The sequence below is a fragment of the Dryobates pubescens genome, chromosome 15 (genome assembly GCF_014839835.1).
Source record: "Dryobates pubescens isolate bDryPub1 chromosome 15, bDryPub1.pri, whole genome shotgun sequence".
In the NCBI taxonomy this organism is placed as follows: Eukaryota; Metazoa; Chordata; class Aves; order Piciformes; family Picidae; genus Dryobates; species Dryobates pubescens.
The window spans coordinates 18,428,865-18,450,999 of NC_071626.1; the positions used below are offsets into that span (position 1 = coordinate 18,428,865).

The window sequence follows — 22,135 nt, forward strand, 5'->3', positions numbered from 1 at the left end:
GACTCAAGGTGTGGCCTAACCAGTGCTGAGTACAGGGTAGAATAACCTCCCTGCTCCTGCTGGCTACACTGTTCCTAATACAGGCCAGGATGCCATTGGCCTTCTTGGCCACCTGGGCACACTGCTGGCTCATGTTCAGCTGCTGTCACCCAGTACACCCAGGTCCCTTACTGCTTGGCCACTCTTGTTCTATCATTGATTGCTTGTTAGAAGAGTCCAGCCCCTACCTCTCTCTGTTGTCCTTTCAGGCAGGTGTAGAGGGTGATAAGGTCTCCTCTCAGCCTCCTCTTCCTCTATCTAACCAGTCCCAGTTCTCTCAGCTGCTCTTCATCAGACTCATTCTCTGGGCCCTCCACCAGCTTAGTTGCTCTTTGCACCCCCTCCAGCCCCTCAATGTCTTTCTTGTATTGAGGTGCCCAAAACTGAACCCAGCACTTTAGGTGAGGCCTCACCAATGCTGAGTACAGGGGGACAATCCCCTCCCTCTCTTGCTGGTCACGCCATGGCTGATCCAAGCCAGGATGCCCTTGGCTTCCTTTGCCCCCTGGGCATGCTGCTGGCTCATCTTCAGCTGGTTGTCAGTCAGAACCCCGAGGTCCTTTTCTGCTGGACAGCTTTCCAGCCACACTTCCCTGATCCTGGAGCATGTATGACAGCTGCAGGCACCACTTCAGGCCCTGCCGATGGCGTCTTGTCTGCACACTGAAGTTCATGTGCAAGGTGCTCGTCCCGGGTGATCACCTCTTCTCCCTGCCCTTTCCTGGAGGCAGTTGCTGCCAACATCTGTCCATGAGAGGGCTCAGCCACCCCCACATCCACACCTGCTGACTTGCAGTCCTGTTGTGTGACCTTCACATGATCACTGAGCAACTTCTGAGCCCCTCATTTGCACCAGACAAAGTCTTAGGGCAAAATACAAATTTCTGCATAAGGCTCATGAAATTATTTACAATACATGTTGTTTAAAATGGGTCTTCTGACAGAAAGCTCTGTCTGTTGTTTGACAGTTTGGCTCAGAGCACCAACAAAGTTGCATTCTTCTTGCAGATCCACTTCTTCAGAGTCTGGCAGTTATCTGCTTGGATCATGTCTTTTCTTCTGTAAACAGCACAGTTCTTCTCAGCCTCTTCTCTGTGTTCAGCTATGCTGGTGAGAGAACAAAAGGGATGCAGTGAGTTGTCAGCTTTAAATTCAGTGCCAGACAAAACTGTTGATCATATCCTTGTGAGGTGTTTGGGTGATGCCCATTCAGTAACCCACTGAAGCTACAGCAGCCATGCATAGGTGGGATGAGTGCTTGCAGCAGAGGCTGCTGGCTGCTGAGGGGTGGATGGTCAGAAGTATCAAAGTTACCATGGTAAAGCAGCCCATTACAGTGGCCCTGTGCCTGTGACCAGCCACAGAGTTTCCATTCAGGCTGGCACTCTGGCTGCTTCCTGTCAGCTGTCAAAACCCCCTCAGTGATGCTTCTCACCCCAATGAACCAGGCTGCAAAGCCTGCTCTTTAAGGGGAAAGAGCTGTTTCTCAGGGAATGGTGAGCTTCTCAGAAGAGCCATTTGGAGCAGAAAACCTCCACATGCAGCCAAAATGCTGAACTACAGTGTGGTAAGAGCGAGGGGAAGGATGCTTCAGCTGCATAGATGTGCAGGTGTCACATTCAGGGGAGGAAGTCAACACATGGTGTGTAAAGTGAGAGGATTTGTTGGCTGCTTTCAGTGGGAGCAGTGTGTGTTGCTGTCCCTCTGCATTAGCACAGACATGAACTTGAGTGTGGTTACTCTTGCAGGCAGTAAACAAATCTGTTTCCAAAGGTGCCCATCGGGAGCAGTTATGCTGGAACTGGCCATGAAATAGGTGCCTGGGGCTGCAAGACTAAATCTGTGCTTTGGCAAATGAGCTTGGATTCAGAGTTGTATTTCTGCGCAGGGTTCCATCCATCTGAATTGCCAAAGAGACCTCCTCCCTCCAACCCCCATCAAATTATCACCTTTTCCCTTTTGCTCTGGGATCTGCAACTGAACTCTGTTGTGTTTTCATGTCCTGCTTCTTCAACCCAATCCAGATGTATTTGGTATCTTTCTCTTTCTTGTCTATAAATTCCTGTGGAACAAGTAGAAGCATGTTACCCAAAAGCAGAGATTTTTCTCCTGTGCTCAGGTCACAGCCCTGTCTCTTGAACAGGTTTTGTGGGTGCCACAGGATGGGAAAGACACTGGGGTCCTGGAGCATGTCCAGAGAAGAACAGCGAGGCTGGTGAGGGGTTTGGAGAGCATCATACAAGAGGGGTATGAGGGAGCTGAGGTTGTTTAGTCTGGTGAAGAGAAGGCTGAGGGGAGAACTCTTTACACCTACCAGAAAGGAGGGTGGAGTGAGGCTGGTGTTGGTCTCTTCTCCCAGGTAACCAGTGACAGGACAAGAGGAAATGGGTTTGGGTTGTGCCAGGGGTGGTTTAGGTTGGACATTGGGAGAAACTTCTTTACTGTGAGGGGTGAGGGGTTGGAACAGGCTGCCCAGGGAGGTGGTGGAGTCACTATCCCTGGAGGTGTTCAAGAAGCTTAGATTTAGTACTTCATGATATGGTTTCAGTGGTCATGGTAGTTGGGTTACAGTTGGACTCAATGATCTTAAAGGTCTTTTCCAATCTTAATGAGTCCTTGATTGTGTGAGTCTATAACTCTATGAGTCCATGATTCTATATATTCCCTCTCATGGGGAGCCAGGGCAGGGATCCAGCCATGGTAAAGCAGCCCATTACACTGGTCCATGTGCCTGTGACCAGCCAGAGTTTCTGTTCAGGCCAACACTCTGGCTGTGTTGCTTCCTGTCAGCTGTTGAAAAACCCTCAGTGGTGCTCCTCACCCCAATGAACCAGGCTGCAAAGCCTGCTCTTTAAGATAAAAGAGCTGTTTCTCAGGGAATTGTGAGCTTCTTAGAAGAGCTATTTGGTGATTCCTTGCTATTCATTATCCCAAAGGAAAATGAGGAGGAGGTTTTGCTGTTTGAATTTCCATTTAGTGGTTCAATCAGACTTCTCTCCCCAAAGCAAAGTACTGGGAATGGTTGGGAAGCTTCCAGGATTTCCTCCTCTCAGTAAAACTACTCTAGCTTTCACAATTGCATCTTTGGTGCTTCTCTTCAGCTCTATTCTGTTGCCACTCTCAAAACAAGCTCCTCTCTGTGGAGAGTCAGATGCTCTGCTCTTGCCTGCAGGTACACCTGATATCTGGGCCGTGTTTGACTAAGGCAGATGCCTGTTGCAGAGTTTTAGGGCTGATGCATGTCTCACCATCTCAGTTTCATCTTCAAAGACAAGAAGCTGGGATTTCCTGGCCAAACAGTTTCTCTGGCTGTCATCCCAGCTCACAGCCTCCTCAGAGAAGTAGTAACATCTCCCTCTGTGTAGCTGCCACCCAGGTGGACACAGCTCACATGTTGTTTCTGTGGGTGGAAAGAGGGAACCATTAGCTCATACCCTGACTTGTTCGAGTTTCCTTTTAGCATTTTATGTCCATGTGCTTGACTGGCTGGTCCATAAGTAGCCAGTCTCCAGTCCCAAGCATGGGTTTACTGCGTGTGAAGGGAGGTTTGAAGGCTCCAGTGTCACTTCTCAGCTGCCAACTCCCCTGTCATGGTGCTGTGGACTTTTGCATTCCCACTGCACATCACCAGGCTCTCTGCCTCCTTGTGAGCCTCCTCAGTGAAGAGCACCAGGAGGACATAGAGGAACTCAAAGAGGCATTTGGTCCTCTCACATGCAGTCCTTGTGAGCAGACACTGCAATGTGACATGCTGGAGCAATGTGGTGCTGGAGTGGGTGCAAAGAAGAACAACTAAGCTGATGGAGGGCCCAGGCAATGAGCCTCATCATCCTCTACAACTACCTGAAAGGACAATAGAGAGAGGTAGGTGCCAGTCTCTTCTCACAGGTAGTAAGTGATAGAACAAGAAGGAGCAGCCTCAAGCTGCTCCAGGGGAAGTTTAGGCCGAACACGAGGAAAAAAATTTCCCTGCAAGAGTGGTCAGGCATTGGAACAGGCTGCCTAGGGAGGTGGGGGAGTCACCGTCCCTGGAGGTGTTTAGAGGTCATTTAGATGTGGCGCTTAGCGATATGGTTTAGTGGTGAACTTGGTAGCGTGGGCTTGATGGTTGGACCTGATGATCTCCAGGGTGTTGTTCAGACCTGATGATCTTAACGGTCTATGACTCTATGATTCTATGCTGTGGAGTGTGTGAATTTGACACATGATGTGACTGGAAATCACAGGCACCCATGACATCCTAACTATGCCTGTGGTGCTGGAGAAGGTCCTGTGTGACGTAAGGGAAGCAGTGCTCTTCCCAGGTCTACTTCCCATTTCACTCAGAGCATCTGGGAGGAGCTGCTCCCTTACATTGTCTGTTTGGCTTCCTTTAAGGTTTAAAGTAATGTCATTGGTCTCAGCCCATAGAAAACCATTAGCATTTCCCCCAAAACAAGAGATCCACAATAAAAGGAGGGCCTTCCCTTCCCTGATCCTTGGGGGGGACAAAAATGAAGAGCTAGATTCCCTCCCACTCTTTGTGAACAATTATTGTCTAAAAAGTGTTCCCTAGGGCAAAGGGATGAGCTGCTTTATATGGCATTGCTGACAGCAGGGCCTGGCAGAAAAGAAGTGTAAAGTACTATAAACTGTTTACACCAAAGGAGAAGGGAAATTATTGTCATTAAACTGTTGGTTTAGATCCTGTCATCACTGCTCTGCAGGAACACCATGCCCTCTGGCATCCAGTCTCTTGGATGTTGATGAGTCATGGTATTTAAAAACCCAAGAGCATCTTAAAAGTTCTGCTGCTGCTGAGAAAATGACCACAGTTCATTGTGGTAATGGTTGCAATACGCAGTGTGAGCAATCTGGCAGTGTAGGCCTAGAGCCTGACGTGCTGGACACGGCCTACCACCATGTCAGGCTCTAGGCCTACACTGCCAGATTGCTCACACTGCTTATTGCAACCATTACCACAGTTCATTGTTGCCTTGCTGTTCCTGTTTGAATTCAGTGATTCAGAGCACTGTGATACAGGGTGGGTTTATTCAGACTGTCTGGGTTCAAACTACTCCATGATGGTCATCACAGGAGCAAATGGGGTGCACCCCATACTCGGCTTGAGTTCTGTCTCCTCTGTAGTCTGGAGAACACTGAGAGGGGAGCTTACTAATGTTTGCAAATAATCTGAAGGATGTGTGCCAAGAAGAAGGACCCAGGCTCTTTTCAGTGGTGTCCTGTGAAATTCCATGTGGACATAAGGAGAAACTTCCACTGTGGGGGTGCCAGAGCCCTGGAGCAGGCTGCCCACAGAGGTTGCGGAGTCTCCTTCTCTGGAGACATTCCAAACCTGCCTGGGTGTGTTCCCGTGTGACTTGCCCTAGGTGATCCTGCTTTGGGTTGGATCTCCAGAGGTCCCTTCCAACCCCTACAATTCTATGATTCTAGCAGTGAGTTCCCATAAACTGCAGGGTGTCATAGAAATGGGAACAGAGACAACAGAAGTGTGCACACAACACCTCCCCCACATCTGCTGTGAGAGGGCTGACTTTCCTCACCCTGTCCATCTTCACACAGTTCCTCCATGAGCCATTTCAGAAGAACCACTGAGTCAGCCTTCTCAGAGGAAATGGGGTTGCCACTGCTGTTTACACCATACTGGGACAAACTTTCTGATTTTCCCGATCTGCCCTTTAAAACTTGAACAACAACAAAAAAGAGATTATGGTTAACAAGAGGGAAATGCAGTCTTTCTGTCCAGTGTTACACTGTGAATGTGAGGATGTCTGTGTGTACATTAGGAGGGTAGACACAGTTATGAGCATAATATCCTTTGCAGAAGAAATGTTGGGTGCACAGGACACTTAAACCTCAGGGTGGGGGAAGAGTCACCCAGATGCTCCACTGAAACCAGCAGCCCTCTGTGTGGAACAGAATCCTGAACTACTTCATTGCTTCCTCTTTAAAGTGAGGGTGGTGAGACACTGGAACAGGTTGCCTAGGGAAGTTGTGGATGCTCCCTCCCTGATGGTGTTCCAGGCCAGGTTGGATGAGGCCTTGAGCAACCTGGTCCAGTAGGATGTCTCCCTGACCATGGCTGGAGGCTTGGAACTAGGTGATCTCCAAGGCCCCTTCCAACCTAAGCCATTCTATGATCTATGATCATACCATGACTGTAAGGGGCTGGCAAAGGGCACAGATGCTGAATAAGGTGGAGAGGACAGAAAAAGAAAATAGGCTTTTCATTGTTCATAGTCAAATGTATAAATAATACAAAATATTTTGGTGAGGTCTTAGGGAGGGTTGGTTGTTTTTTCTGGAGTGTTTCAAGACCGTTTTCTCTTAGGAAATGAATATCTTCTTGGGAGCAGTTCTTGCATAACTGGTGTATAGAATTCATAGAGTCACAGAATGGCTGTGGATTATGATAGCACCAATACCAGGGAGCTTTGATTCAATTCATTTAGCTGAAGCGTGACTTTTGTTTGTTTGCATCTACAAAGTAATGAAGTGAAATGGCCTCAAAATATCATCATGTGTGCAACTTGGATTTTGTAAGGCAGTAAAGCCAAATGTAATGAAAGTTGCACCAGGGAAGGGTTAGGTTGGCTATTAGAAGAAAATTCTTCACTGAAAGGGTTCTCAAACACTGGAACAGGTTCCTCATGGAGGTGGTTGAATCCCCAAGCCTAGAGGTGTTTCAAAGAGGCCAAGATGTGGTGCCAAGGGACATGGTTTAGCACTAGAGTTGGTAGAGTTAGAGGATGGTTGGATTGAATGATCTTAAAGGTCTTTTCCATCCAAAACAATTCTGCAGTCCTGTGATGGTATGAAATCTGCTTCTACAGCCTTTCACCATCACTGAGTACATAGCAGACTGCAGCAGCTCCCCTCCATCTGCACTACATGTTCATTATACACATGACAGGTGATAGTTTCTCCCTTTGGGATGCTCCATTTAGTTCCCTGTATGACTTGACACCTTTACTGCAACACTAAGGGAATTTTTCTCTCAGCATCACTCTGCTTGTGAAGTTCAGTCACACCTGCAACAAAGAGATGGAGGGGGAGGTAGGATCTACTCACATGGCTTGGCTAGCATCACTGTGATGCTTAGCAGGATGAGCACAAGGACTCCCAGGACCATTGCCATGTAGAACCAGACCGAGCGCCCATGTTGGCAGCCTGGAGGGAGGCAGGAGGAAGAGCAGATTAAGGTCTTTGTCCTGTTGAAATCAACACTGCTTTATGAATATCCATTTCTTATGTGGAAACAACAAAGAAACCATCTGCTGAAGTCAGTCTGCTGTGTGAAGGATGTGGGGACATTTCACTTATCAAAAATTTGCAACCACTTTGCATAACTGAAACTGAAATCAAAAGGTCATGTTGCCAGAAAAAGCAAGTGATTGTCAATCAATGATGCCACTAACCATTCCATTTCTCTCCTTTGGGCTCCTCGAGTGTTGCTTCCATTCACCTACCCACCCACACCTGCAAAGCCCAGCAAAGCAATTCAGAGAACACATCAGGGATGGTCTGTGGTAGGTTGCTCCTCTCTGGTCTCCCTCTCCTGTGTTCAGGTGCCTGCCCTGGGGCTGAAAGCTAGCTTAGCTGAATGCAGGGAAAAAGCAAAACATCTCCTAATGACACCATAGCCCAGTGAGGAACATCTGAGCAAGCATCTCTCTGGTGTGCATTAGATCCTGAGAGTGAAGCACTCAGGAAGAGGATGGACTGAGGACATTTGGGGTCAAGGTGCCATTTCCACTGCTCAGGGATGTCCAATGACAGGACAAAGAGCAATGGGTGCAAGCTGGAGGAGAGGAGGTTCCATGTGAACAGAAGGAGAAAGATTTTCCCTGTGAAGGTGCCAGAGCCCTGGAGCAGGCTGCCCAGAGAGGTTGAGGAGTCTCCTTCTCTGGAGAGGTTCCAGGCCCATCTGGATGTGTTCCTGTGTGACCTAGACTAGATGATCCTGCTCTGGCAGGAGGGTTGGACTGGATGGTCTCAGAAGGTCCCTTCCAACCCCTACCATTCTGTAAGGCTGTGATTCTGTGATCTATAACTGGCAACCAACAATTAAAGAAAAGAGCACAGTACCAGAAGTGGAAGTGTCTGATTTGCTGCTTCCTTTGGGTTTTGGCTTCACAGGCAGCTCAGCGTAAGTGATGGTGTTTCCTGTAAGGAGCAGGGACATGCTGACATGTGTGATTGTGCAAGCCATGAAGTGGAGAAACAACAAAGGAGACAAATCTGTATAACGAAGGGCCTGTGTTTCAGCTATTTTCTCTGTGAGAATCAACTGAGAAGATGATGACTTAAATTTTCCTGCTGCTCTCAGGAAGTAACTAAAAGCCTCCTCCAGAACCTTTGCTTGAACTACTTGGGTCACGTGTGGCTGGACCAGCAGGCAGGCAGACTGACTGAAGGACAGGTAAGACCTGGGTTCTATCCACACAAAACACCTCATTTGGTGTCACATGAGGAAGCATCATAGGGGCTTTAAGGGTGTCAGAGTGGTGACCACTTTGTGGAGCAGGGAGATGACAAAGGGGAAACTGCAGCTCAGAGATACTTCTGCAGCAGTCCTGGGCTGCATCAAAACCAGCATGGCCAGCAGGCAGAGAGGTGATTCTGCCTCTCTGCTCTGCTGAGACCTCACCTGCAGTGCTGTGTCCAGCTCTGGAGTCCTCAACACAGGAAGGACACAGACCTGATGGAAAGGGTCCAGAGGAGGCCATAAAAGTGGTCAGGGGGTTGGAGCACCTCTGCTACGAGGACAGACTGAGAGAGCTGGGGTTGTTCAGCCTGGAGAAAAGGCTTCAGGCAGACCTAATAGCAGCCTTCCAGTACCCAAAGGGGGCTACAAGAAGGCTGCAGAGGGACTGTGCGCAAAGGTGGGAGATATCCCTGCCCATGGCAGGGGGGATAGAACTAGGTGATCCCTAAGGTCCCTTCAAACTCAATCCATTCTATGATTCTGTGATTCACAGCACCCTCATCACTATTGATCTACACTGAAGCAGAACATCTCGTAAAAGTGCTTATTAAACAATGTTGTTTCCTTAATTAAATACATTAATTACTAACCAACCTTGAAAGCATGGAAATACCATCTAACTCCAACCACAGGTACTCCCTGTTTGCTCATAGTGAGAAGCTGCCATTCATGTTAGCTGTGATAGAGAATTTTGACAAAATGCTTTCTAAACTTAACTAATTGTTAGTATTTTTACAAGTAGTGGAAATTGTATTTCTATATAAAAATACACATAGTTTAAATCATCTCCTTACCCTGAATATTGCCTTAAATCTTTGTCTTTTATTGTAAATACATGAAGTGATCACAGATTGAAAATGTGGCCCTGGGAAAATCCCTACTGGAAAATTAAAGAGGAAGAGCAGGATGATTTTAGCAGTAACAGTGCTTCCTTCAATGCCACTAGTATTCTGATTTACTAGTTAATTTACTGCTCCTCTTCTATGGAGACATCAGAAAATACACTGATCTGATTTTTGGACTTGATTGTCATTTTATGGAGCATACTCTAATAGGATTTTCACCATATTTCATAGATTCATGGAATGGTTTGGGTTGGAAGGGACCAGAAAGATCATCCAGTTCCAACCCCCCTGCCATGGGCAGGGACGCCAGGCTGCTCAAGGTCTCATCCAGCCTGGCCTTGAACACCTCCAGGGAGGGGGCATCCATGACCTCACCTGGGCAACCTGTTCCAGTGTCACCACCCTCACTGGAAAGAATGTCTTCCTAATCTCCAGTCTCAATCTGCCCTCCTCAAGCCTCAATCCATTCCCTCTTGTCCTCTTGGTACAAGTCCTTGTAAAAAGTCCCTTCCCGGCTTTCTTGTAGACCTGCCTCAGGTACTGGAAGGCTGCTCGGAGGTCTCCTCAGAGACTTTTCTTCAGGCTGAAGAGCCCCAACTCTCACAGCCTGTCCCCATAGGTGAGATTCATATTTAAAAAAGAAAAAGATTATGCACCTTATTCAGAAAGAGCAAAGTTTGTTTCTCAGTCTGTTACTTAAAGCAGGCAATCAGGATGGAGATAGTACCCCACGGTGATACTGGCTGAGGAGTAGCTCTGCTGATTTGTATCCCGTGATGATCCCTGTCACCATGTGCAAGTTTTCAGTCTTTCTGTGACTTCTGTGTGCAGCATTTTATAGCACTATTCTGGTCTTATCCAGTGACAGTTTTTAAAACACAAGAGAGAGAAAAACAGCGAGAAAACAGTGCGTGACCGAGGGCTAAGGAGAGGTTTTACCTGGAGCTGATGTCCCAGAAGGAATGTGCTGTCTTTCCCTTGGTAGTATTGCCACATCTGCATATGTGATATCACCTGCCATTGGTGCCTGGCTTATGGGCAGAGCTGGCTTATTGCAGTGGTTGCAACCTGTATGAGCTTTGCCTGCCTCCAGAAGTGTACATATGCTGTGCTATGCCCATGAGGAAGGCTGAGCAACAGATGAAAAAAGGAAGGAAGTTACTTATTTCAATACAGCTTCAAAGACTATTTTCAGCCACCATTGTGACTCTCTTGTGTGATCTCTTACCCTTCAGAATACAGAAGGGGGGGGGGGGGGGGAAAGGGGAAAAAAAAATAGTATTTTTATTAATATAAACCATTTCTCGTTGGCCAAAGCAGAGCAAAGTTGCTAAGGAATAGTGAAAAGTGGAACAAAAGTTTTGCTGCTACTGCAGTACAGTCTGTGTTGTGGATATATTATGCCCATGTGCATGATCTTCTTCACCAAAAAGGAAGGTAAACAGGATATATACCAATATAAGGTGGTGTGGGACTAATGCAACTGCAACCACAGTTTGAGCTATAAAAATATAACTCACAATTCTAACCTGCTCCATCCACTAATTACTATCATGGTCTAACAACTGAATTTACATTACATTGCTGATGCCTTAAACTTAACTCCAGATAAAGTAATACCATAGAAAGGTTTGGGTCAGAAGGGACCTCCAAAGGTCATCTAGTCCAACCCCCCTGCAGTCAGCAGAGGCATTCTCCACTAGAGCAGCTTGCTCAGAGCCTTGTCTAGCCTGATCTTGAATATCACCACGGATGGGGCCTCTACCACTCCCATGGGAAACCTGTTCCAGTGTTCCACCACCCTGATAGTAAAGTAATATGATCAATGCCTTTTAAAAGAATGCTTCAGCACTTCCCTGTAGCAGTAGTTACAAGGGCTTGAGCTATCTGTTGTTTGAGACAGCAACTCCACAGGAAGAAAGCCTGAATTGCCTTTAATTCCTAGTTCATGCTGCAAGTTATTTTGGTGGCAGTGTTTTTGTCTTCTGTTTTGGAAACAAACACCCAAAAGCCCCACAGATCTGAACTGAAACTTAAAGCCCTTCTAAAACCTAAAAATACTTTTCAGAACACACAGACACAAAGCCCTGGGTATTCACATTCCTGATATTTCCTGCTCAGAGATGCACTCCTGGTTTTGTGCTTTCTTCCCACTTAGAAAACTCCATAAAGGTTTGACACAGACAAGCCCCACAAACCTACACAGATCAGCTGAAAGGAATGCTTCTGTTCTGCTATGAGGACAGGCTAGGGAGCTGAGGATGTTCAAGCTGAAGAGGAGAAGGCTCTGGGAAGAGCTTATAGCAGCTTTCCAGTACCTGAAAGGGGCTACAGGATGGACTGTTTGCAGTGATAGGACAAGGGGCAATGGTTTGAAATGAGAGCAGAGCAGATTTAGATTGGATGTCAGGAATAAGTTCTGTACCATGAGGGTGGTGGAACACTGCAACAGGTTGCCCAGGGAGGGAGTTGAGTCTCTATCCCTGGAGATATTCAAGGCTGGGATGGACAAGGCTCTGAGCAAGCTCATCTAGTGGAGGATGTTCCCACTGACTGAAGTGGGGTTGGACTAGATGACCTTTGGAGGTCCCTTCCACCCCAAACCTTTCTATGATTCAATTCCATGATAGATCCAATTTGCTTTTTCTGTTACACTCAATGGGACTTAAAAAACTGTAGATAAATATGAAAAGCAACTTTGGTTTTGCAGTTTTCCTGTAGTGATCATTCTCCTTCTTACGTTAAACGTTAGTAACAGTGTAAGAGCAGGAAAAAGAGAGGTTTAGGGGAAAAAAAAAAAGAGCCTTTGATAGTCATGGAACAGATTACTCAGAAGTGCCTCTCAGGGACAAGTTACAGGCAGTCTGTCTAAAGTATTGGTGCTCTGTCATCAGCGACAAAGTGATCAGCATGCAGAGGTGGATGCTGTTAGCTGGATGCTGATAAGGTTTGTTTTGTGCTAACTTACACTGTAGCAACAGAACTTTTGGGCCCTAAAGCAGATCCTTTAAACAAAAGACCTGTGTATGAAATTGCTTTTTAAGTTAGATGCTAATGCAGGTATAACCATGATTTATCAAGAGAATGCCTCTTGAGTGTCTGCTACAGCTTGTGGGTGGACTGATGCAATTTGGTTTTGCTGGTTTTACTTTCTTCTTATTGTTGCAGATGTATATTTGTCATGGAAAAGGCACAATACTGTTTATTTATTTATTATTTTCCCCCCAGTCAGGTCTCATGGTTGAAGTTAAAATCAAGTCCATCACATTCATCTAAGAACAATGGGGGGAAAAATGAATCAATTGCAAGGTGCTCAGATCCCCAAGCAAGGGTAACCTCGGCTCTCTCAGTGAGGATATACATGCCTCCCACTAGAAACAGTGATCAGGATGCTTGTGCACACACCATCACAACCACCTGTGTTTATTTATGAAACAGGAAGAGTTCAGCTGCTACAAAAAGCAAAGCTCAGTCAATCACTGGAGACCAGTGACAAGTGGTGCCCCTCAGGGGTCGGTACTGGGACCAGTGCTGTTTAACATCTTTGTCAGCAACATGGACAGCAGGGTTGAGGTACTCTGGGTATCTTACACACAGTAAAGTGGCACAAAGCCCCCAGGGGTTGTGAAGACCTTGTTCCCTTTCAATGTTAAGTGTTGACCCTTCAGTGCTGGGTTGAGGGTTGGACTGGATGATCTTTGAGGTCTCCACCACCCAAATGTGTTCTGTGGTTCTGTGATCTTAGGTACCCAGAAGGACTGCCCTCTTCTTGCAGATCCACTTGTACAAGGAGTGGCAGTTGTCAGCATACATTTTTGTCAACTTATAGGCACCACATTTCTCTTCTTTCTTCCTTCCTCTTACTGTGAAACTGCAAGAGCCAAACAACACACAGCTATGAGGATCACTGAAATAACTTTCCTTGCATATACAAAGACTGGCTTTTATTTTTTGTAGTTTTATTTCCTTTGTTCTTATGCTGTCATTCTTTTGATTCTCTGACCTACAGGGAGGTTTTTTTTCATTACTAAGCTTCACCCTTTCTCCATTTCCCTACTTCAAAGTAAAATACTTACACAGCATAGGCACACCTCCTAACCAAATCAGCTTCTTTTCCAAAAGCTTTGAAAGAGATTCACTTTTCAACTGCATAATTTGATCAACTTTATTTTTTTAATAGATACTAGGAACAAATTCTTTACAGTGAGGGTGGGGAGGCACCGGAACAGTTTACCCAGGGAGGTCATGGATCACAGAACAGAATCATAGAACCAAGAAGGTTGGAAAAGACCTCAAAGATCATCAAGTCCAACCTGTCACCCAAGACCTCATGACTACTAGACCATGGCACCAAGTGCCACGTCCAATCCCCTCTTGAACACCTCCAGGGATGGTGACTCCACCACCTCCCTGGGCAGCCCACTCCAATGGCTAACAACTCTCTCTGTGAAGAACTTTCTCCTCACCTTGAGCCTAAACCTCCCCTGGTGCAGCTTGAGACTGTGTCCTCTTGTTCTGGTGCTGGTTGCCTGGGAGAAGAGACCAACTCCCTCCTGCCTACAACCTTCAGGTAGTTGTAGACAGCAATAAGGTCTCCCCTGAGCCTCCTCTTCTCCAGGCTAAACAATCCCAGCTCCTTCAGCCTCTCCTCATAAGGCTTGTGCTTGAGGACTCTCCTCAGCCTCGTTGGAGGGATGACCCCTCCAGGTTCAAGGCCAGGTTGGATGAGGCCTTGAGCAACTTGGGCTAGTGGGAGGTGTCCCTGCCCATGGCAGAGGGGTCAGAATTAGAAGATCTTCAAGGTCCTTTCCAAACAAAACTGTTCTATGGCTATGAATTCTCTACTGAACACAAATCGGATTAGGCTGAGCTGCCTAACTGGAGTATGGGCCCAGGTATCTTACTACTACTACCTCACAATCTAAAGGCTGAACAGACTGGGCACAGTGAGTGGAGAACATGTCACACAAGCCAACACAGATTCATTCCATAATGAACCTACCTGTGCCCTGGATGTTTGGGATCGTTGAGCCATACCCATCTGCCTTCCTTCTCATCAAAGCTTAATCCAGTCCAAACAAAGCCAATGTCTTTATTATTCAGTTTGTTTATGAAATCCTAGAGAGAGGTATGTCTTTGAACTATCACAGTAATGCTCTTCTCTGGACACCCTCCAGCTCCTCAGTGTCTTTCCTGTCCGGTGGCACCCAGAACAGAACCCAGCACTCAAGCTGAGGCCTCACCAGGGCTGAGTACAGGAACACCATTAGTGCTCTACTCCTGCTGGACACACTGGTTTTGATCTAAGCCAGGATGCCTTTGGCCTTTTTGGCCACCTGGGCACACTGCTGGCTCACGTTCCTCTGTCCACCAGCACCCCCAGATCCTTTTCCTCCAGGCTGCCTTCCAGCCACTCTGCCCCAAGCCTTTAGTGTTGCTTCGGGTGGTTGTGACCTGCAGGACCCAGCACCTGGCCTTGTTAATCCTCATTCTGTTGACCTCAGCCCATGGATTGAACCTGTGCAGATCTCTCTGCAGAGCCTTCCTACCCTCCAGCAGATCAACAGTGCCACTCAATTTAGTGTCATCTGCAAACTTGAGGATGGTGCCCTCGATGCCCTCATCCAAATCATTCATAAAGATATTAAAACAGAATGGGGTTTCTTAACAGGGAGAAGCCAATCATCAGAGCACTTTCCAGAGGTGATGCCTTTTATGAGCGCATCAGGTTTAGAAATGGCTTCTAAAAATACTTGGAAAGCTATCCTTGGACATGTGAATTCACAAGGTGCAAGTTAAAAGATTACTTCAAGCACAGGGTGCCTTGAAGCTTACCATTTCAGCCTCATCTTCTATAATCAGGAGCTCAGATTTTTTTCCTGAGCAATCCCTTCTGCTGTTCTCCCAGATGTCACGAGTTCCTGAGAAGAAATAACATCTCCCATAATGCAGCTGCCAGCCAGCAGGGCAGACTTCACACCTGGAGTCTGTGAAGAGATCAAGGTGAAGGCATTTTTGTCACTTTTGGGTTTGGTTTGGGTTTTTTTGCATCTGATTATTATTTCCTCCTGATTTTCCTGCCGCTTTACAATACAAGAGTAAAGAAGGTTTAAACCATAAGCAGAGCAGAAGTTGTCATGATTCATAGATTCATGGATTCATTAAATGGATTAGGTTGGAAGGAACCTTAAAGATCATCCAGTTCCAACCCCTCTGCCATGGGCAGGGACACTTTCCACTACCCCAGGTTGCTCAAGGCCTCATCCAGCCTGGCCTTGAACACCTCCAGGGAGGGGACATCCACAACCTCCCTGGGCAATCTGTTCCTGTGTCTCACCACCCTCACTGTGAGGAATTTTTTCCTAATCTCCAGTTTCAGTCTGCCCTCCTCAAGCTTCAATCTATTCCCTCTCATCCTACCACTATAAGCCCTTGGAAAAAGTCCCTTTCCAGCTTTCTTGTTGGCCCCCTTCAGGTACTGGAAGGCTGCTAAAATAAATTACTTTATATATCTATAGCAGTATAAATGTGGCTGTTCTGGTATCTAAAGCTCAATTCCTTTGTGCAGGTCTTTATATCAATCTTCTCTAGAGCTTCAAACCATTTATGCTGCTCCAAGCAAGACTTTGTTTCCTTACCATTTGTATACACACATAAGCTTTCTTTTAGAGTAGTCAGGAAGCTGTTTTCATGAAGATCTTCCTCAAAGACACTGCCACTTCCAGACAGATCTTCTCTGCACTTCCCCGTGTCACTTGATAGCAAGTTACCTGGAGAAAAATCTCCAATGCTTTAATGTAAAGCTGACAAATGAACTGTATAGAAACCCCACAGTGTCTGAGAATGGAAACTCAGTGAAAACTCAGATTGTGGATGTGTCCTTCCAGCTCTCCTGTAAATGGCAGGTGGAGAGCTTTGTATCCAAATCATACGAAGTGAACAAATACAAGAGGTGGCTGACTTCATAAAGATGGTGCAGAGTATGTTAACATCATGCTTCTGACAACATGACATGCAACAATTCTCTCTCAATTAATGTGGCTGTGCCCTGAAATTTGTATTGAGCTTATTTCAGAAAAGAATGGGCTGATGTCAGAGGGCAGTGCTCACATCCAGAGAAAGGGAGAACAGGTGACTCTGAAGGATATTTATCCTGAGAAGTGCTCCTGAATTCTCATTTTCTCCTGTGTTCTCAACTGACTCTGATGTGCAAAGTGATTTTGATGCCTAGAAGCAGGCTTCACATTGAGACTACCAGGGCAAGATTTTCTAAAGGAGGAAACTTGGGGCTCCTTGATCAGAATTCAAGTGCTAGCTGATGGCAACCTAAAAGTTTGTTCCACTTGCTTAACTAAGACAACTGCAACCATTTCCCTGATCTCTGCCTTAAGATGCTCAGAGATAATGGCACAGATCACTGCTGGATAGCTCTGCATGCAGGTCATCAATCCTGGCAGGGATCCAGTGCTTATGCACAAATTCTGTGGACAGGTGAAGGCCACTTTCATAAACTTAGAGGCACAAATTCTTATTTCTATTTAGAGAGGTCTTTTCCAACTATGTACCATTTCCCAGGCTTCTCTCTTACCTAGCCCTGAAGTCCAGCTCACATTCCCATTGTACGTGCTAGGGAGGACTATCTGAGGCTTAAGGTAAGCAAAGCAGGGCATCAGGAGTTGAAGGCTGACTATGAGGATGAGGGGAGGAGGAGACGGCAGGGGTTCCAGTTGTACTGTATGCCTGGAGTGAGATCTATTTCATTACCAGAAGAGATTTTCCAAATGGATGGATGGTTTCTTTGCCTAGAAACCTTGGAGGTTCAGTTTTGGGAAGGAATAGGAGGGACTCTCGACTGGGGAACTTAAAAGTGAGAAAGCCTCCAGCCCTCTTCATACAGCCCACACATGCAATGGTCCTCTGAAAGCTGCTGACTTTCCACAGCCCTGAAGTGCCAGGGCCTCTCTTCACCAGGAACACAACAGCAGAAACACCAGTGGCCTTGCCACCTTACCAAAAGAGTTTGTTTGCAAAACTGAAGCATTGGTACCCACCAAATGCACAGGGATTTAAAGCAAAACATTGCACTTGGTCACTCACATTGCTGAATCAACAGGATCCCAGCTCCCAGAAACACAACATTCAGAAGTCCAGACAGAGCAGCGAAATACCGCAAGCCTGAAGCAGCAGAGGGAAGTTCTGCAAGAAAGAAGAGGGGTTTACAAACACAGCATGAGAGAAACCAGACACCAGATTCTCTAGATCTCTTTCAGACAGAGAATCCACCACTGTCGCTTTGCCACATGCTTTGCCACAGATCCGTTTTCCCCTTCTGGTTGCCTCCTGCCTGTCAAGTTTAAACAAAGCCAAGCCAGAAAAGCTCAACCAAACTCCAGGAAAAATGTAAATGGTACAGAGTTGAGACCACTGCTAAACTTGCTGCCAGGTACTGCCTCATGCTTTCCTGATGTGCCTCTGTCTCCTGGTCCCCGTTTCCTATTGACACTGCCAGCACCAGTGCTCCAGACCTGGTGGCGCTTAGTACTGTGTTTTATCTACCAGCCATCACATTTCTCTGTATACTACCACATACCATTGGCAGTTTTAGTAGCACCAACTACAATTTTTGGCAGATTTGGAGTTATATATTTTTTAAAGATAACTCAAATACAAGTGAAAATAGCTGGAGAGATTTGTTATTCACAGAGGAAGTCTGAAGGCATAGTATAAGTGCTTATGTGCTCACCAGCATTGGAGCCTCTCTTCCTTCCTTTGAAATGAAGTTCTGTGTAGCCCTCTTCGTTCTCCATCTCAAGGTCTTTTTATCACCTTTTCCTCCTGAAGACTGATTTTCAGTGTCAAACCACATCATGCTTCAAACGAGTGTGACAAACAGGAAGGGGGCAGCGAGCGGTCACTTGTGCTTTGAACTGAAAGCATGCAGTAGCTGGGCGCTGAGAGGGAACTTTTAATAACTGCACAGACATGGGAACTTTTTTTCCCCCTCTCCTTTTACACTTCTTGTGTTTTTCTCTGAAGAACTCCAAATACTTTTGGCACTGCATCTCTTCCAAGGCAGTATCACAGCCTTCAAATGCAGTCTTTCAATGCTCACACACTCTCCTCCCGCACATGAGAGAACAGGTTTGAGCCCCTCAAGCCCATTTCCCCGGCTTGGTTTGATGCACCAGGCCACAGAAAAGTTGGTTTTTTACATTTTAGGGTTGCTTCCAGTTGATGTAAAAAGTTCTGGGTTTATGGTTGTTTTGTGTACTTGACTTGGTGGGGGGGGACAGGCAGGCAGGGGAGTTTTACTTTGGTTTTGGTGGCTTTGAGTGGTCAGGCAGGGGACAGGTAAGAAGGGAGCCTGGAGCTGCATGGTTGGGAATCGGTTGGGACTTTGTTGTGAAGATAAACAAGTGAGGTGAGAGAGCTGATACTGCTCATGTGCCCCTGTGGGAGTTCAACTAAAGGACACCCCTGAAGACCACCAGAAACCTTCACATAAGACCTCAAGAAACTCGGAGTGCACATGTGGGTGGGAAGCAGAAGTCATCATTTGGTCCATCTGTGTGTAACAAGGGTATATAAGCTTGGTGCCTGTAATAACAAGGCAGAGCTATCCCTGTGTGTGTCCCAGCTGAAATAAAGGCTGCCTGCTCCCTGAGAACTTCAGATTAAAGTCTCAGAGAGTTTTCTTTAATAACTGAATTTTACAGTATCATTTTTGGAACTCCAGGTGGGACCCTGCTTCTGAACCTCAATGGATCCTGGCATGGTAGGACCTTCAGCTGGCACCAAGGAATTCTTGGGGAGAACCTCTGATGCTTTGCCTGAAGAGCTCAGAGCAAGCCCACTGGTAAGATAAAGGCATTCATTTCAAATATGGGATTTTTGGTTGCCTCCCATAATACAAAGGCAACAGCCCAGCAGGGTTAGGTTATTAAGGGTTCCCAAGGGGGTTGGGTTCCCAAGGGGTTCATGTCCCCAGTGTTTTGTGTTGTTAGTTTTGCTGGGGTTTGTTATTGGATTTTTTTCCCCTGTCACCAGTGTTTTGTTCCTTAAGGAGTGGGTTGGAGTACCACTAGAAAATGGGCTGGAGTCCCCAAAATATTGTGGGTTAGTGTCCTACTTGAAAAAAAGGCTTTGAGCCCCCAGAGTGGTTTACTGAAACTTGGTCTGTTTACTGGAACTTGGTTCCTCTCTGTGACTTTGGTGAAGTTAAAGTTGGATTAGGAGTGAGGGCTAAGATGGGTGCAAGACAACCTAAGGGTGATGTCTTCAAGAAATTTCCTTTAGGATATAGCACTGGAAATGAATTGGTGGACCCCCAAGCAGGGTTGTGACAAAGGAAAATTTGATTGTCTAGTAATCAATGGTGGTCTTTATATAAATTAAAGAAGGAGAAAGGTGGTCTGTGATTGGTACAAGTTACAATGCTTTGTTACAGTTAATGCTGATCTTAAGAAAAGAGCAGAAAAGGGATGATTTCTATATGCTGGTGTGTCCTGTCCTTTAAGAAATCATCCAGAATGGCAAAAGGAAAAGAGAACACCTGGCACCCAGTGATCCTCTTGTTTTGGTATTAGAGGAGAAGAAGTGATATTAGAGGAGAATAAGTGGAAATCTGAAAAGATGTTGCTCAGTTTGTAGCACAGGGCAGAGGTGTTAAAAGGTCTGTGAATAGCAAGAGGATGTGGCATGGGCACTGTACACAAGACACTGAGAGAAAGAAACCACAAATAGCAGATTAATAGCAATACTAAAAGAAATCCTTTGGGGAATTATCACCCAGCACTGTTTTCATGCACAGAACTGGAATAAACTAAATGTCTTCACTCTGTGTGTGGATTGGCTTTTGCACACTGAGTACAGAATCCAGATCTGGGACATTTTGGTGACCCAGATGGGACAGCCATGGAGCTTTACCCAGATTATTTTGCCATTCCCTACAAAGAGAAGTGGGCCAAGCCCGAATCCATTGTGCACCAACCTGCTGATCAGGGACTCCTCTAGCTCCACTCCACTGCCAGTTGGTGAGTGACTCACAGCTGCAGAGGATAAAGAGATTCTCTTACAATAAGAGAGGAGAGCTGTGTGGGGAGAAATTGGATGAAATCCAACAGGGACAAGTGTAAAGTCTTGCATCTGGGAAAGAACAACCTCATGGACCACTATAGGCTGGTGACTGAGAGCAGAGACCCGGGGGTCCCGGTAATAGATGATACTGAGTCAGCAATGTGGCCAAAGAGGCCAATGGCAGCCTGGGGCGTATTACAAGGCGTGTGGTGAGTAGGTGGAGAGAGGCTCTCCTCCCCGTCTACTTGGCCGTGGTGAGGCTGTATTGGGAATAGTGTCCAGTTCAGGGCCCCTCAGTTCAAGAAGGAACTCAGGAAATGCATATTACAAATACATTAATGAAAGAGAGACAGGGAGAATTTCCAAACTTTATTGGGTGCAGGGGAGAATATTGCCAGCAAGAATGAGAAGGCTGAGGTACTTAATGCCTTTTTTTGTTCCAGTTATTAGCCAGACCAGTTATCTTCAGGTTAGTCAGCCCCCTGAGCTGATGCCCATCTATGAGAAGGGCCAGAGGAGGCCTGTCAGCCTGGCACTGGTACTGGGAAAGATTATGGAGTGGTTGATCCTGGGAGCACTCATGGTATATGCAGGCTAGCCAGGGAATCAGGCCCAGCCAGCATAGGGCCTGCTTGATGAACCTGATTTCTTTCTTATAACCACATTATCTGCTGAGAAGATGAAGGAAAGGCTGTGGATGTTGTCTTCCTGGACTTTAGTAAAGTCTTTGATGCCCTTTCCCACAACATTCTGCTAGAGAAGTTGGTGGCTCACAGCTTGAAGGGCTGTATTCTTTGCTGGGTTAAAAACTGGCTGGCTGGCTAAGCCCAGAGACTTGTGGTGAACAGTTAAATGCAATTGGCAGCTGGTCACAAGCCGTGTTGCTCAAGGCTCAGTCTTGTTTAGTATCTTTATCAATGCTGTGGATGAGGGGATTGAGTGCACCCTCAGTAAGTTTGCACTGATCGGCCCCAAGGTACAGGCTCTGCAGAGGGATCATGGGCTGGCACCAACTGTATGAGGTTCCTGCACTTGGGTCACAACAGCCCCATCCAACACAAAAGGCGGAGTGTCTGGAAAGCTGCTCGGCAGAAAAGGACCTGGGAATGCTGGTGGACATCCGGCTTAACTAGGGCCAGCACAGCGGCCAGGCGGCGCTCTGCGGGATCTGGCTGGCCTCGAGCAAGCCAGGCGGGGCCGGCGGCCGCATCATTTAGGCGAGCCGGTGCTCGTCGCCCTGCACTGTGCCTCCAGCACGCACCCACACACTGAACTGGCACACGACCCCCTCTCCTCTCGGCTCGGCCCCCGGGAAAAAGAGGAAAGTCTACATCTCCCCAGCCCCACACCACGCCGTAAAGCCCGGCGGCGTCACTTGTCGACAAAGCCGTAAAGGGAGGCGCGGCCTTCCCGCGCGAGCGGTGACGCAGCGGGAGCGCGGGCGGTGACGCAGCGGGAGCGCGGGCGGTGACGCAGCGGGAGCGCGGGCGGCGGGGCCGCGGGAGCGCGGGCGGTGACGCCACGGGCGGCGGGGCCGCGGGGCAGAGGAGGGGCCGGGCGCCTAGGCAACGCGGCGGCCGCGTCATGGTGAGAGCGGGCTGGGGACCGCGGCAGCGGCGGCTTCGGGGTGGCTCGGTTCGGCTCGCCGTTACGGTGGTTTGTCCAGGGGTTTGCGACACGTTGTGTT

General features: G+C 47.2%; 2 protein-coding genes across 2 annotated transcripts; both read right to left on the reverse strand.

The window, feature by feature from the left end:
* Nucleotides 1–974: 974 nt before the first annotated feature.
* LOC104299486 (C-type lectin domain containing 7A) lies at nucleotides 975–10,393 on the reverse strand. Its single transcript, XM_009899650.2, has 7 exons — nucleotides 10,312–10,393; nucleotides 8,128–8,205; nucleotides 7,111–7,209; nucleotides 5,583–5,723; nucleotides 3,288–3,439; nucleotides 1,989–2,101; nucleotides 975–1,146 (listed from the first exon to the last, which is right to left on the reverse strand). The coding sequence occupies exons 1-7, from the start codon at nucleotides 10,391–10,393 to the stop codon at nucleotides 1,014–1,016; spliced, it is 798 nt and encodes a 265-aa protein (XP_009897952.2). The 3' UTR covers nucleotides 975–1,013.
* Nucleotides 10,394–13,030: 2,637 nt separating this feature from the next.
* Nucleotides 13,031–22,034, reverse strand: LOC104299485 (killer cell lectin-like receptor subfamily F member 1). Its single transcript, XM_054167603.1, has 5 exons — nucleotides 21,710–22,034; nucleotides 16,011–16,142; nucleotides 15,208–15,359; nucleotides 14,375–14,490; nucleotides 13,031–13,243 (listed from the first exon to the last, which is right to left on the reverse strand). Exons 1-5 carry the CDS (start codon nucleotides 22,032–22,034, stop codon nucleotides 13,114–13,116), a joined length of 855 nt encoding a protein of 284 aa, XP_054023578.1. The 3' UTR covers nucleotides 13,031–13,113.
* Nucleotides 22,035–22,135: the final 101 nt, after the last annotated feature.